This window comes from Centruroides vittatus, unplaced genomic scaffold, assembly GCF_030686945.1.
Source record: "Centruroides vittatus isolate TY-2023 unplaced genomic scaffold, ASM3068694v2 contig_3260, whole genome shotgun sequence".
NCBI classification, from domain to species: Eukaryota; Metazoa; Arthropoda; class Arachnida; order Scorpiones; family Buthidae; genus Centruroides; species Centruroides vittatus.
The window spans coordinates 45,142-58,779 of NW_027122092.1; the positions used below are offsets into that span (position 1 = coordinate 45,142).

At 36.4% G+C, this 13,638-nt stretch overlaps 1 protein-coding gene across 1 annotated transcript in view; it reads right to left on the reverse strand.

The window, feature by feature from the left end:
- LOC136973673 (sorbin and SH3 domain-containing protein 2-like) overlaps window positions 1–13,089 on the reverse strand; it is a 55,320-nt gene extending 42,231 nt beyond the window's left edge. The window contains exon 1 of the mRNA XM_067268412.1: window positions 12,963–13,089. Within this exon, the coding sequence (XP_067124513.1) occupies window positions 12,963–13,049 (87 nt within the window). The 5' untranslated portion in view covers window positions 13,050–13,089. The remainder of the gene's footprint in view (window positions 1–12,962) is intronic.
- Between the last annotated feature and the right edge of the window lie 549 nt (window positions 13,090–13,638).

Genomic DNA, 13,638 nt, shown 5'->3' on the forward strand with positions numbered 1-13,638 from the left:
GAACGCCGAAACGAGATATCCAAATCCGATATAAAGCTTTGGCCACAGTGTCGGCCTCAATATCCCGCAGTGGTTCAGCTTCAACCCAACGAGTATATCTGTCAATCATAGTGAGACAGTAGCAATAGTTTTCGGAAGTAGGGAGCGGACCAATAAGATCGATGTGGATATGATAAAAACGTTTGTTTTCAACGGGGATATTTGTAATTGGACTTTTAGTATGTCTAGTAATCTTGACACGTTGGCAAGGGATGCACATCATTGTCCACTTGCGACAGTCGGCTTCCATACCTGGCCATACGAACCGATCGGTTATTAGCTTCACCGTGGCTTTACTGCCTGGGTGAGAAAGATCATGCATGGCATGGAAAACCGCTTGCCTTTGCGTCTCAGGGATAACAGGACGAATTTTACCGGTGGACACGTCACAATAAAGTTCTACTTGGTTTTCCGGTAATATTAGTTTTTTAAGCTGTAACCCAGTCGAATTATTTTCCAAAAGTGTTTGGAGGCTTGGGTCGGTTGTTTGTTCGTCAGCAATTAATTTGTAATCTATGGGTGAAGGGCAAACAATAGCTTCAACTCTAGAAAGTGCATCGGCTGGAATATTATCCGTTCCTTTTATGTATCGGATGTCAGTTGTAAACTGGCCTACGTAATCTAATTGACGTAATTGTCTGGGGGAGCATTTTTCACTTTTCTGGAGAAAAGCGAATGTCAATGGTTTGTGGTCTGTATATAATGTGAAAGGCCTAGCTTCCACCATAAAACGAAAATGTTTAATTGCTGAGTAAGCGGCTAATAGCTCACGATCGTACGCCGAATATTTCCTCTCCGCATCTGTGAGTTTACGCGAAAAAAATCCTAACGGCTCTAAGCCGGATTTAGTAATCTGATGTAGTGCAGCGCCAAGGGCAAAATCTGATGCGTCAACCTGCAATGCCAAGTGTGCGTCAGGGGCTGGATGAGCTAGTAGAGCTGCGTTTGCTAAACGAGTTTTGGATTCCTCGAATGCCTTTTTGGATTCATCTGTCCATGAAATTTCCGAATTGTCAGATCGTTTTGTGCCTTTTAAATAGTTGCAAAGCAAGGCTTGGGCCTGGGCAGCGTGTGGAATATTACGGCGGTAGTAGTTCAACAGGCCTAAAAATCTACGGAGCTCTTTTATTGTTTTGGGTTGTTCGATATTTATGACGGCTTCTACTCTCTGAGGGAGAGGTTTGATGCCACTGGCGTTGACTAAATAACCTAGGAAAGGTAATTCGCTTTTACCTAGTATGCATTTAGCTGGATTTATTCGGATACCATATTCTGATAAACGTCCAAGTACTTTTTCCAGATGAACGTAATGTTCCTCCTTTGTCTTACTTGCCAACAGGATGTCGTCTATGTAAACAAAAACAAAATCTAATCCATGCAACACTTCGTGCATAAATCTCTGGAATGTTTGTGCCGCGTTGGACAAACCAAACGGCATGTACAAAAATTCATAAAGGCCGAAGGGTGTTGTAATTGCGGTCTTAGGTACGTCTTCGGGGTGGACCGGGATCTGATGGTATGCTCGCGTTAGGTCTATTTTGGAAAATATGGTCTTCCCGTACAAATTCTGGGCAAAATCTTGTAGGTGAGGCAATGGGTACCTGTCCGGCACTGTTATTTTATTAAGGGCACGATAATCCCCCGTGGGACGCCAGTCCCCGTTCGGTTTGGGTACCAGGTGCAAGGGGTTAGACCAATTTGAATTACTCGGTCGACAAATGCCTAGTTGTAACATTAACTGGAATTCCTTTTTTGCAACTTCTAGCTGTTTTGGATTGAGACGGCGGGGACGAGAAAAAACGTTATGTCCTTTAGTAATAATACGGTGGACCGTGTTATGCTTGGGTTTAGTGTCAGCTGGATATGGCCGAAGAATATCCTTATACTTGTTTAAAATGTCGCCAAATTCCGAGTTAGAAGCGATTAAAGTAATGTTAGCTTGTGCGCCGTGGTGAGTGGAACCTTTTGTTGTCAAGGACGTTAATGGGTCTTTGATGCAGGCGTTTTTTAAGTCGATCAGAAGACCGAAATTTCTTAGGAAATCGGCACCTATTATTGGTTTGCTGACGTTTGCGATTACGAAAGGCCACGTAAATTGGCGCCTTAAATTAAGGGACAAGGTTATGTTTTTTATGCCATAAGACTTTATCGGGGTATTGTTTGCCGAATAAAGTGTCAATGAGGCGGGTGCCTTTAATGCCATAGCAGCGTTATATGGTAGAACGCAAACGTCACTACCACTGTCGATCAAGTAATGACGACGTGAGGTCGGATCGTAAACAAAAAGGCGGCTTGTGTTATTAATTCGGAAATCACATTGCGCCACCTGTGATTTCCGAGCTAGTTTTCCTGATCTCGAAATTTGCAAGGAGCCTTACATTTATTAGCTTGATCACCAAACTTCGCGTGGTACCAGCATAGGTCCTTCACGTGGGGACGAACTGGTGTCTGCGAACGCCGGCGATTCCGAGATCGATTCCGAAGGTGTCTATAATTGCGAGATTGCCTGTCGCTAGGCCTTGAGAGGCGATTAATCTGTTCCGTTAATTCAGCAACCTGCGTTTGGAGCTCTTTTATAGCCGCATGCGTGCAGTTTTCATTCGTTGCTAAATTAGTTTCAGCAATTTGCAGAGGTGTTAGCTCGAGAATTTTGTCAGCCATTTGGGCTAATTTGTCTAAATCCCCATCGGAAACAGAAAGAATTGCCTGTGTTTCTTTGGGTAAGCGCTGAATCCAAAGTGTCCTTAAAAACTCTTCCCCGACTTTATTATTAGCCAGTTGACGCATTTTACGTAGGAGGTGAGATGGCTTATCATCTCCTAAAACGGCATTTGACAGCAAATCTTTCACTCGTTTTTGTTCGGAATCAGAAAATTCCGCTATGAGTCGATCCTTTAATGTTTGGTATAATTTTTCCTTAGGAGGGTTTTTAACGATATCGCTCACGTACGATAACACTTCCGAATTGAGGGCCGAAACCACTGCGTAATATTTAGTCGTATCATGGGATATGTCGGCGAGTTTAAACTGAGCTTCGATATTGATAAACCATAAATCGGCTTCTTTGTCCCAAAATTGAGGAAGTTTTAGAGCTACCCGGCTGACTTCGGGCATGAGATCGTTTTCGTTTGGCATTTCGGAACACAAAGAGAAAACCACTCAACGGAACGAAAGTAAAATGGAACAGGAAACTCCACTTACCCGTGCTAGATGACTTACACCGGCGAGAGATTGTAGTTGCGGACAGACAAAATGGAAGACGAATTTGCCGGTCTGGAGTGGCCACGTGGGGCGAGTAGTTCACCTTCTCAAAGAGCGTCGTCTACGTTGTAGTGATCTTGCTTTCTCTTGTTTTCTTTTTTTTTCTTTTTGTTCGAATTCACGTCGAATCACGTTCGGGTCACCAGTGAGGGCAATGGCGGATTACACGTGAATCAAAGGACTGTCGGTCCATCGCCCATCCAATTCCATCATTGCTTAGACGTCGCTTGTCGAAATGAGACGAAAAGGATTTAGTAAAGTCCACGACGATCATCAAAACAATAACAATATTTATTGCGAACAATCAGTACAAGTACCGTACACGTTAGAGCTACACGTGCTCTCTGCTAACATCCGACAAACTAATGTATCCCAGAATCCACCGGAATAATCAAATTTCGTGTACGAGGCTATGGGGGCCTCTAGAGGAACGGCGCCATCTGCCGAGCCTGTGGCAAGTTACTGTCGCCGCATATTACTACTACTTTCACGTATTTTATATTATAATACAAGTCTCAAAAAAAATTATATTTAAACATCAAAATAAAGATAAAACAATTACATGCTTGAAGTTTCTTGTCTTAAGAAGTACAATGATTGACTTCTTAAATCACACAATATGGTAAAATTAGAACTTATCACACATCAGAGTATCGGTGTGACAGTTGCCAGCCATGTACTACATGTAAATATAATTTAGTTATACAATTATTTGTAGACATTTCTGGAATGTTCTCTTTTGTATTTTCATTCTCTCTGTTTTTCTTTTGTCTTGATATTTTATTGTCCCAGGCAATAAACTAAGTAGGAGTCAAGGAGAGTTGTATATAAATGGTAGAAAGAAAAATGGAGACATTCTTTATCCCTTGGAGGTGCTTGTATGTATGAAAGGCTCAAGAAGAAGCTCATCAGGTCATGGTAACCACAAAGTTTGTGTGAGGTTTGGACCACAAAATCAGTAAGAGAAAGAAAATCCAGCAATGGAAATGATTGCCCAACACCAAATTGTCCCCAGTTTACATTTAATGAAAGAACATTATTGTCTTCATCTACAATTTTGGGCTTAGAGGTATCTCTCCCACTTTGACCCTTCTAATTTTTCCTTCCTCTTGCATATTTCCATCATCTTTACATTTAGAATAGTTTAATATAGAATTTTTTTTATTGTGAGTTGATATATAAAATGATTGTTGCAACTATTGAAATTTTGTAAAGAAAATCACTAAATAATTTTTTTTTTTTGTGACATATTGATAACATTAAATTATAAATCTGCATAAAAGAGTAAATTCTCACATCTGAAAGAGAATGGCAAAATCATGCACGTGGAATTGTCAGTTTGCAGAATGTGCTTCAAGTCTAGACCCATCTTCAGCTGCAGACAACACTTTTAAAGGACTTGCCCTGAGTAAAGTCAAAAGAAATGTAAAAAATTTGTTTATTATTAATTATTGAAAGAGCAATATGAAGTTGTCATATGCTGAGTATTAAAAGAAGGCTTAAAACTAAAAATATTTTATCCAGACAAGTACCAAAGGATGTTCATAAAAGATTATAATTATAAATTTTTTAATGAAATTACAAATAAGATTAAAACAAAAAATATATAAAATAATTTATTACCTATGTTTAATTAAGAAACAGTGGCAGAAACTACATGCCCAACTACAGTTTCTATTGAAGTGCAGAACAGATAACGTTCCTAAGTGCATCTCACTCAAGTACAAGGCTTTTCCACCATGTCTACAAGGGACACTTCCAAATGTGAAAAGGTCTCTCTTTGCAAAGCTGATTAGGAACAAGCAAAAGTGCCTTGCAGAAGTCGAGCTCAAGCTCTACATGGCTCACCTTCAATTTACTAACGTGTGTGACCCATCTACACTTTTATGATTAGTTGGGTAAAATACATAGTATATCATCCAGTTCTAGTTGTAGGTTGGTTCTACCGGCAACCTGGAGACTCAAGTTGTGTGACTCCATCGATTAGTTGATTGTTTTTGACATCCACCAGTAAGTTGAATTTAGTTAAGAAGTTGATTCCTATGAAGGGTTGGTCACGTCGGCGATTACAAATGGCCATGAAAAACTCTGCTTTAAGTTAAAATTGAGTGTTAATAGCTTTGTTCTGTAAGTTGAAATAGGTGTTCCGTTTGCGGCAAAGAGGACTAGCTTCTCAGGTTTGCATAAATGTGTGTTGGAACTTTTTGGAATCACTACGATGTCGGCACCCGTGTCTTTAAGAAATTTATATTTCGTAGTAGGGTCGGCCATGGTGATTCAGTCGATGTGGCGGGTGCGACTTCTGGCTGTAAGTGCTTGCCCAGTCAGTTTTCCACCGGTCGAAAGGAGCAAGGGGCTTTGCATTTTTTTGCCTGCACCCCAAAGATAGCATGATAGTAACACACGCCATTGTCAAGACTGCTGTGCCATTGATTTTGGCGTGATTTGCTGTGGCACCTCATGTTGTTAGAGGAGGTATTCAAAGTGTCTAAAGGAGTGGCGCGGGTTGTTGATGGACTTAATGAGGTTCTTGACCCATTTAGCTGATTCCACAACTTGGTTCTCCAGAGTGGAGATGGCAACAGGGTCATGTTCTACTGTTTGGATGTGTGTGTGGGGGAGACGAATTCCATTATTTTGTAGGCCATGGCAGCCAGTTGTTGGAGTTTTTCGTTTGATGCAGCTAAAATGACCTGAATATTGTGAGGTAGTCTCTAAAGCTAGAGGGATTTCAAGACATCTTCACAGAAATGGTTACCAGCCAAGTCACACATCTGTGTTAACAAGAAGGATGGATGTTGGTCTCCCAGCTCTAACCCTTGAAAAAGCATTCTGAGTTTGGAGGACTCACTCTCTGAATAGATGTCGATAAGATGAGCCTTTAGCATAGCAAATTTATTCTGGTGTGGTGGATTGAGGATTAGATCATGCACTGAATTTAAAATTTCCAGCTCTACTGTCGCAAGTGTTTAAATTTCGTGTCGTTGACAGTTACATTGATAATGGAAAATTGCCCTTCTAACCTGTGCAAACCATAAGCTGGGGTTGCTTTTCCAGAAAGGTGGGAGTCTGATCACAACACGTGCTATATGATGGTGATCGTAATTATTTTCTGCCTCAGCCATGATTTTAGCATAGTTGTGGAAGTGTGAAGGCAGTTATCTATAAATGATGTTGTTCAGCACGGGGCGAGAGGACAAAGAAAGATGACATGTAAAGGATGTGGCAAGAGAACAAAGGATAGTACGTGGCATGAGAACAAAGAAGGATGGCAAGTACAATACTTTTCCATTGAACAGTTGACCGTCGACAAAAAATATCCATGGTTACACTTTTTGAATGTCTAGATGTATGAGTAGACAGTTCCAAAAGAGATTAAAGTCCAGCATTTGTATCCTATGTGAATGGATAGAGTTTTCATGTCATACTGTAGAGTCCATCAAGTAGAGGGCACCATAAATCATATATCACATTCGGGTCACCAGTTTATAGCACTACTTTGTACTTAATTATTTACAATACACAAAACAAGGCTACATACAAAAAACTTAAATTTATTATGTACAGTACATGAGATATGACAAGATTGTACAAGTCGAACATAGAGGCAAGAACACAAGTGTCTAGAGTGATGTCTGAATCCAAAGTGAGATCAAATGGTTAGGTTGACAGTTTGTTAAATTCAAGGATTCTCCTGGCAGTGACTTATGAATTTAGGACCAAAGCTGTCACCACAAATGTATTTGATAAAAAAACATTTTTATTTTGAAAGCTTGTATTGTTAATGACTAAATAATTCAATAAATAAATATATAAAAGATAATTAATAAATACATAAATAAAATACATCGGTAAATATATACAAATAATAATATTTAAATCGACATTCAGCACTGCTATGCAGCAATGCTTTCCATGCTCCCAGAATTATGTTAATATCTTTGAAATTAACTACCTGTTCCTTTAACATAGCCTTGTAGAAGTGCCAGGCTCCTGCATATTTTATTGTTTCTTCTGCACTTATTGCATTATTTTAGCCAGTACATTTACATTTCAATATAACCTTGTAAATGTGTAAATATTTGCATTATTGGCACATTTACAAGGCTACGTTGAAGGAACAGGCAATTAATTTCAAAATGGAAAGCTTTATTGCATAGCACTACTGAATGACATTTTAAATATTATTATTTGTGTATATTTATTTCGGGTATATTTTTATTTTCTGTATTTTTGTGTAGATATTAACAGGTTTCTACATCATGCTTATCAAAATCAAAATTTGTTCCATCAAATGCATTCTAGAAAAACTATTAGGCATTTGTTCTTCTAGAATGTTATTTCATCTTTAGGAAAATAGCATTCTAGATTTCAGGATCTTTAACATGATCAAAAACATTAGAATAAATATCTAAATATGTCATCAGCTACACTATTTTAATTATTCTTTGTTTGCTTAGTATTATGCATTTTCCAGTTAAACTGCATTTGTCATAAACTGCAGAACTACCACTGAAACTTTTAAAAATTCAGTTTAATTTTAATTTTAAACTTTTTTCAGTCATCTTAAATGATCTTCCTCAGGATAAAAGTAAACGAATTACAATTTAAAAATGAAGATGAATGCTGGAGTGTCCTCTGGAACAAGTTGATTTTGAATATGAACACTTTAGAACAACAAAATTTAAATGCATATGTGGGATCTCTATTTAGACTAAAATATAATTATACAAACCAAAACCAAAAACACACAAAGATAATGTAATTAGATAATTTAAAGAATGAAAATTTATATGCATGTGTCAGATTTACATGTAGATTAAAACATAAATACATAAAAACGAAAAAGACAATAAAAAAACCACAAAAATAAAATAAGCTTAAAAAATAACTTACATAACTCAAACTTAATTGTATCATCAACAAAAATGCATATAAGAAATTAAATCATATCATATGTGCACTATGCCATATAAAAACTTATGTGTATGCCCACTGGGTATAAATGCAAGAATGTGGGAATTACAAGGAATTAAATTAATGTTGCATTCAATAAACATCTGGGAGAGAGGAAAAAACTGTGCAAAGAAGGTTGAGGCAAAAGACAGCAATAGGTGAAGAACAGTTTAGTCTCATGCCAGGAAGGAGAACAACAGATGCAATCTTTGCTCTAAAATGGTCCAATGAGAAGGTCCAGAGAGATGCAGGCAGAACTGCACACGGTATACACAGACCTGGAGAAAGCATATAACAGGGTGCATATATGAGGTATGGAGATATATGAGGGTAAAGGGAATAACAGAGAAGTATATATGACTTGAAAAGGAAATGTGTAAGAAAGCAATGACTCAAGTAAGTAGTAGTGTAAGTATGACAGAGAGATTCACTATGAGAGTTACACTGCAACAGGGCTCAGTCCTTAGCCTGTTTCTGTTCAATTTGATAATGGATGTATTTAAAATGTAAAGATCAAGACATTGTGGAGTATGCTGTTTACAGACAACATTGTGCTGTATAAAACATCTTGAGATAAAATAAAGAAGAAGAAGGAAGGAGGAGGAATGGAGAAAAGTGTTGGAAGAGAGGTGTGAAGATCAGCAGAGCAAAAACAGTATATATGGCATCTGATGAAAGGATGAGAGTTATATACGTTACCGGCAAAACCCGATTTTACGCCAAACTAGTTTTGCCGTAAGCGTGTCAAGGCCAAACTAGTTTAAAATTATCATTCAAGTATATTAATGGTTAAAATAAAATTAAAAGGCAATCAATTAGATGAACAATATTTATTCAAACATAGTCTACTTCAGTGATTCTCAAAGTGGGGGTTGTGAAAAGTATTTGGGGGGGTCGCTGAAAAATTGATGCCAGATCAATTTTTTTCAAATATTTTATAAATTTACTATGGATTCATGTTTAGAAATAATAGAAATAAAAATATATATAAAATAATTTTTACTTAAATAAATTGCACATATAAATAATAAAAACAATATAAATATTTAAATATGAGCCTAACCCCCTCCCTCCGAGATGTTTTTTGACACATACTCATTCTTCGGGAGGGGTCCTTTGAAATTTTTAAGTGCAGAAGGGTGGTCACAGTCCAAAAAGTTTGAGAAACACTGGTCTACTTAATTATATACTTAATTACTTATTTATCAGAATAGGTTAGGTTAGGTTAGTAGAATGCGCGTCCCCACTGTTCCCTGTCTTCTGATTGCTGGACTCGGACGATGAGCCGCCACTTTGGATACCTAGGGTAACATTAACCCCTTTTTTATAATTAAGTAGACTATGTTTGAATAAATATTGTTTCATCTAATTGATTGCCTATTAATTTTATTTTAATCATTAATATATACTTAGAATAATAATTCTAAACTAGTTTGGCCTGACACGCTTACGCCAAACTAGTTTGGCCTAGGCAAAACTAGTTTGGTGTAAAATCGGGTTTTGCCAGTAACATATACAACTCCAGGGTGAAAAGTTAATAGCAGTTTTCAAATTTAAGTATCTTGGATTATAAGTAGCAATGGAGGAATGAGTGCAGAAATTCAGCATAGAGTTCAGAATGGATAGCTGAATTAAAGAAAGATGAGTGGGGGACTGTGTGATAAGAAAATAAAATGCAAAATGAAAAGATTATTATTCAAGACTGTGGTAAGATCTGCAATGATGTACAGTGCTGAGATATGAGCAATTACAAGAGCCCAAGAAAAAAAGATGGAGACAGCAGAGATGAGAATGTTCAGATGGATGTGTGATGCAATGAAGAAGGACAGAATTAAAAATGATTACATAAGAGGAACAGTCAAAATGAGCCCTATAAGCAAGAAGATGCAGAAAAGTAGATTAAGGTGATTTGGACATGTGGAGAGAAGTGAGCACTATGCATATTCAGTAGGTCTGAGAATCGGCTACTATCTATTTTTCATACTCCTACACTATTTCCCCCCTTTCAAAAATATATTTATATATGGATTAAGGCTTTTATGTCCCACAGATGGCGCTACCTTCCGACGACCTAAGTTTGCTTTTCTGTCAGGCATTATGCTTTTCTGTGAGAATGGACTGAAGCAGATCATTTTCTATCTATCTATATAAATAGATAGATAGTTCTATCTATTTATATTCTATTCGTATTCTATTCGATTCTATTTATATTTATATCTATTCGTTCGTTTGTTCCACGTTCCTTTGAAATTTTGACACAACGTTGCATTCGAATACGCACGTGTTTTTATATAATAATACATGTCGAAATTCCCCCCAGTGGGGGAGATGGACAGGATTAAGGCTTACCGTGAAGAACTCGGCTTCTATTATACTATTTTACATGCGGTTTTTTGCGTTTTTAATTGCGTTTTAATAGGTTACGTCAACAGAATATACACTAAAAAGGGATTTTTCGATATTCCCCAGCGGGAAAAGTGACGGGATTAAGGCTTACTGTGAAGAACTCGGCTTTTATTATACTATTTTAGATGCGTTTTTGATTGCGTTTTAATAGGGTACGTCAAGAGAATGTACACTGAGAAGGGATTTTTTGAAATTCCCCCCACGGGAGAAGTGTTATACATTTATAATAGATACATTTTGAGCCACAACAACGTGTGGCTGGGTCAGCTAGTGATTACATAAGAGGAACAGTCAAAATGAGCCCTATAAGCAAGAAGATGCAGAAAAGTAGATTAAGGTGATTTGGACATGTGGAGAAAAGTGAGGACTATGTTGGAAAGAGGACTGGGAAGTTTAAAGTAATAGGGAGAAGGAAGCAGAAAAGACTAAAGCTGATATAAAGAGACAAGATGACAGAAGATTTGGGAGAGAGGGTTCCTTGGATAGAGAGGAGTAGAGAAGACAGATTAAAGATAGGAATGCTGACCCCATGTAAATCTGGGAACAACCAAAGATGAAGAAGATAGAAGATTATTATTGATACATCCCTCTATCTGTGCCTGCATATAAATTTTAATGGCCTCCACAGTTCCGAGTTTATTTTGTTTCAAGTTTTGTAAAAAGTTTGTTAGTAAAAAATTCTTTTATGAATGTACAGTACAAGCTCATTTAAAGAGTGTAAAGAAGTTCTTGTAACCTGAGGAGAACTAAAGTGGCTGAAAACATTTGTTTTTCATCCATTTATTTAACGTATATCAAACATTAGTGCTAGAAGTAGCCTGTAAAAACATTATGTTTGTTAAAATGTTCTAGTTTTTAGGAGTTATTTTTGAAATATGGCCTCACTGGCCAAGTTATACAGAAAACCAATATTTTTGTTTCTATAATTAGTACAGCCAAAACTGAGCAATATTGACAAGATTTTGATTTTGTTTTACTAATGCCATGCCATACATGATTTAGACATAAAAATTGCATGACTTATCTCACTTGCTAAGATTTCTGAGATGGTCACCAGATATCAGCTACTTTGTTTTTAGCTGCCAAAAGAAAACAAAGCCCAAAAAATTAATTATTTATTGTGACATTGTCACAATACTAAGCTGAAATTTTTAATCATATTTTAAATTTATTTAATTTAAATATGCTCTCCATCTCAAATAATAGTGACTTGTTCGTGTACATCATACTTTTCCTGTAACAATAAAGTTGTGCCATCATCTATCTAACACCTTCCAGAGGAAAATTTTTGAATTGAAATAATATGATTTCTAGTTTGCATAATATGTAGTTAATCAGGGTCTCCTGCCCCTATCTGGTCTGGTCTTGACTTTCATCTATCTAACAATGTTCTTAAGATTGAGGAAAGACAGACAGACAAATGAATTACAGTGGAAATTTATGTCTACAATTTCTTCAAACTTCAGCCCAATTATATTTTAATAATCAAATGATAAAGCCCAATAATGAATCCAACTTTATTATTTCATTACTTATGTTACTATTTATGATCAAATTTAAAAATACAGTCAAACCTGTTGTTATGCGGTCCTTTTTTGTGCGATTTTTTTTATGCGGTATAGTTGGTGACTAGTCTCATGCGTTTTGTCATGTCTCACGTTGACTTATTATAGCTAAATAAACTTATTATAGCATAAATGAACTTATTATAGTAATATTATTTGCATGAATATGCGAAAAATGAAATAATTTATTTTTTAAGTCAACAAAACCACTACCTGGACAAAAATATGTAAAACAGACGATAGACAAGACGATGCAGTCAAGTGCTGACATCTGTTGTCAATAAATTCTACGTCTGTTTTAATTACATTAATTAAACCTTCAAAGTGCTTTCACATTCCTGGACCGTTAAGATAAGATTCATTTCAAAGCGTAAATTGAAGGTAAATGTACTGTATTATTTTTTCTATTTAGATATAAAATTTTAGGATTTTTATTTTATGTTTAGACATAATCCCTGAAAATGAATAAGGGCAAAAACAAAGCGAAGAGGAAGGTAATTTCCTTAGAAACTAAGACTACGATTTTAAAACGAGTTATTTTCTATGTGAGACTTTTTTTATGCGGTCCCTATTCACCGCATAAAAAAAATATTTTTTAATTGTGTTGCGAAAACTATTTTTATAGCCACTTGTGAAGTTTCGTGCATTTTTTTATGCGGTCCCTATCTACCACATAAAAACAGGTTTGACTGTATTGCATATAATAAATATAACTAAACATAATAAAAAACTTACTTTAAAAAGAGATAGTTCTACAGATGATTTTGCTTGAAAATTATATTTGACTTTGGCTATTCCTTCACTTGTCCTTTTAGGTTGCATATCTTCATTATCTTGTATAATCTGCAATTCCAATAAAAATAAAATTGTAGTTTAAATCTATGAATTGTTTTGCATTCCTAAACCAGCCTTCTAGTTGTTATACATTCCTACTTTTTCCTTAAACTCCTTCAGCTACAAAATATCAGCTTTCTGCTTGTTAATCAAGCACTTCTTTAAGCCCATAGATCTGAATTCAAAACTAAACAGGATCATCAGCCTAATACTACAAAATGGCCTCTGACGGCATAACATCCTCCACCTCATCAAGAGCATTGTATGCATTGGTCTAAATATATCCTAAATGCACACAAGCCTCTTCCTTCTGTCCAATATTTAAAAAAAGACGGGTTTGCTACAATTTTATCTTTCTTTACACAATTTCCTGATAGGGAAATTAGATCAGATAAGCTGTACTACTTATCTGATCTAATTTGTACTTGCCCATCAGGCTTGACGGGCAAGTGCATCAATTTTAAAGATGGGTAGTATGATATCATATGCCTGGCGATACTTCTATGAGAAACCTAGTAGCACTGATGCAAATTGACTTTGTATTATTTACTAGTGAGCTAGATCCTAAAATATGTGC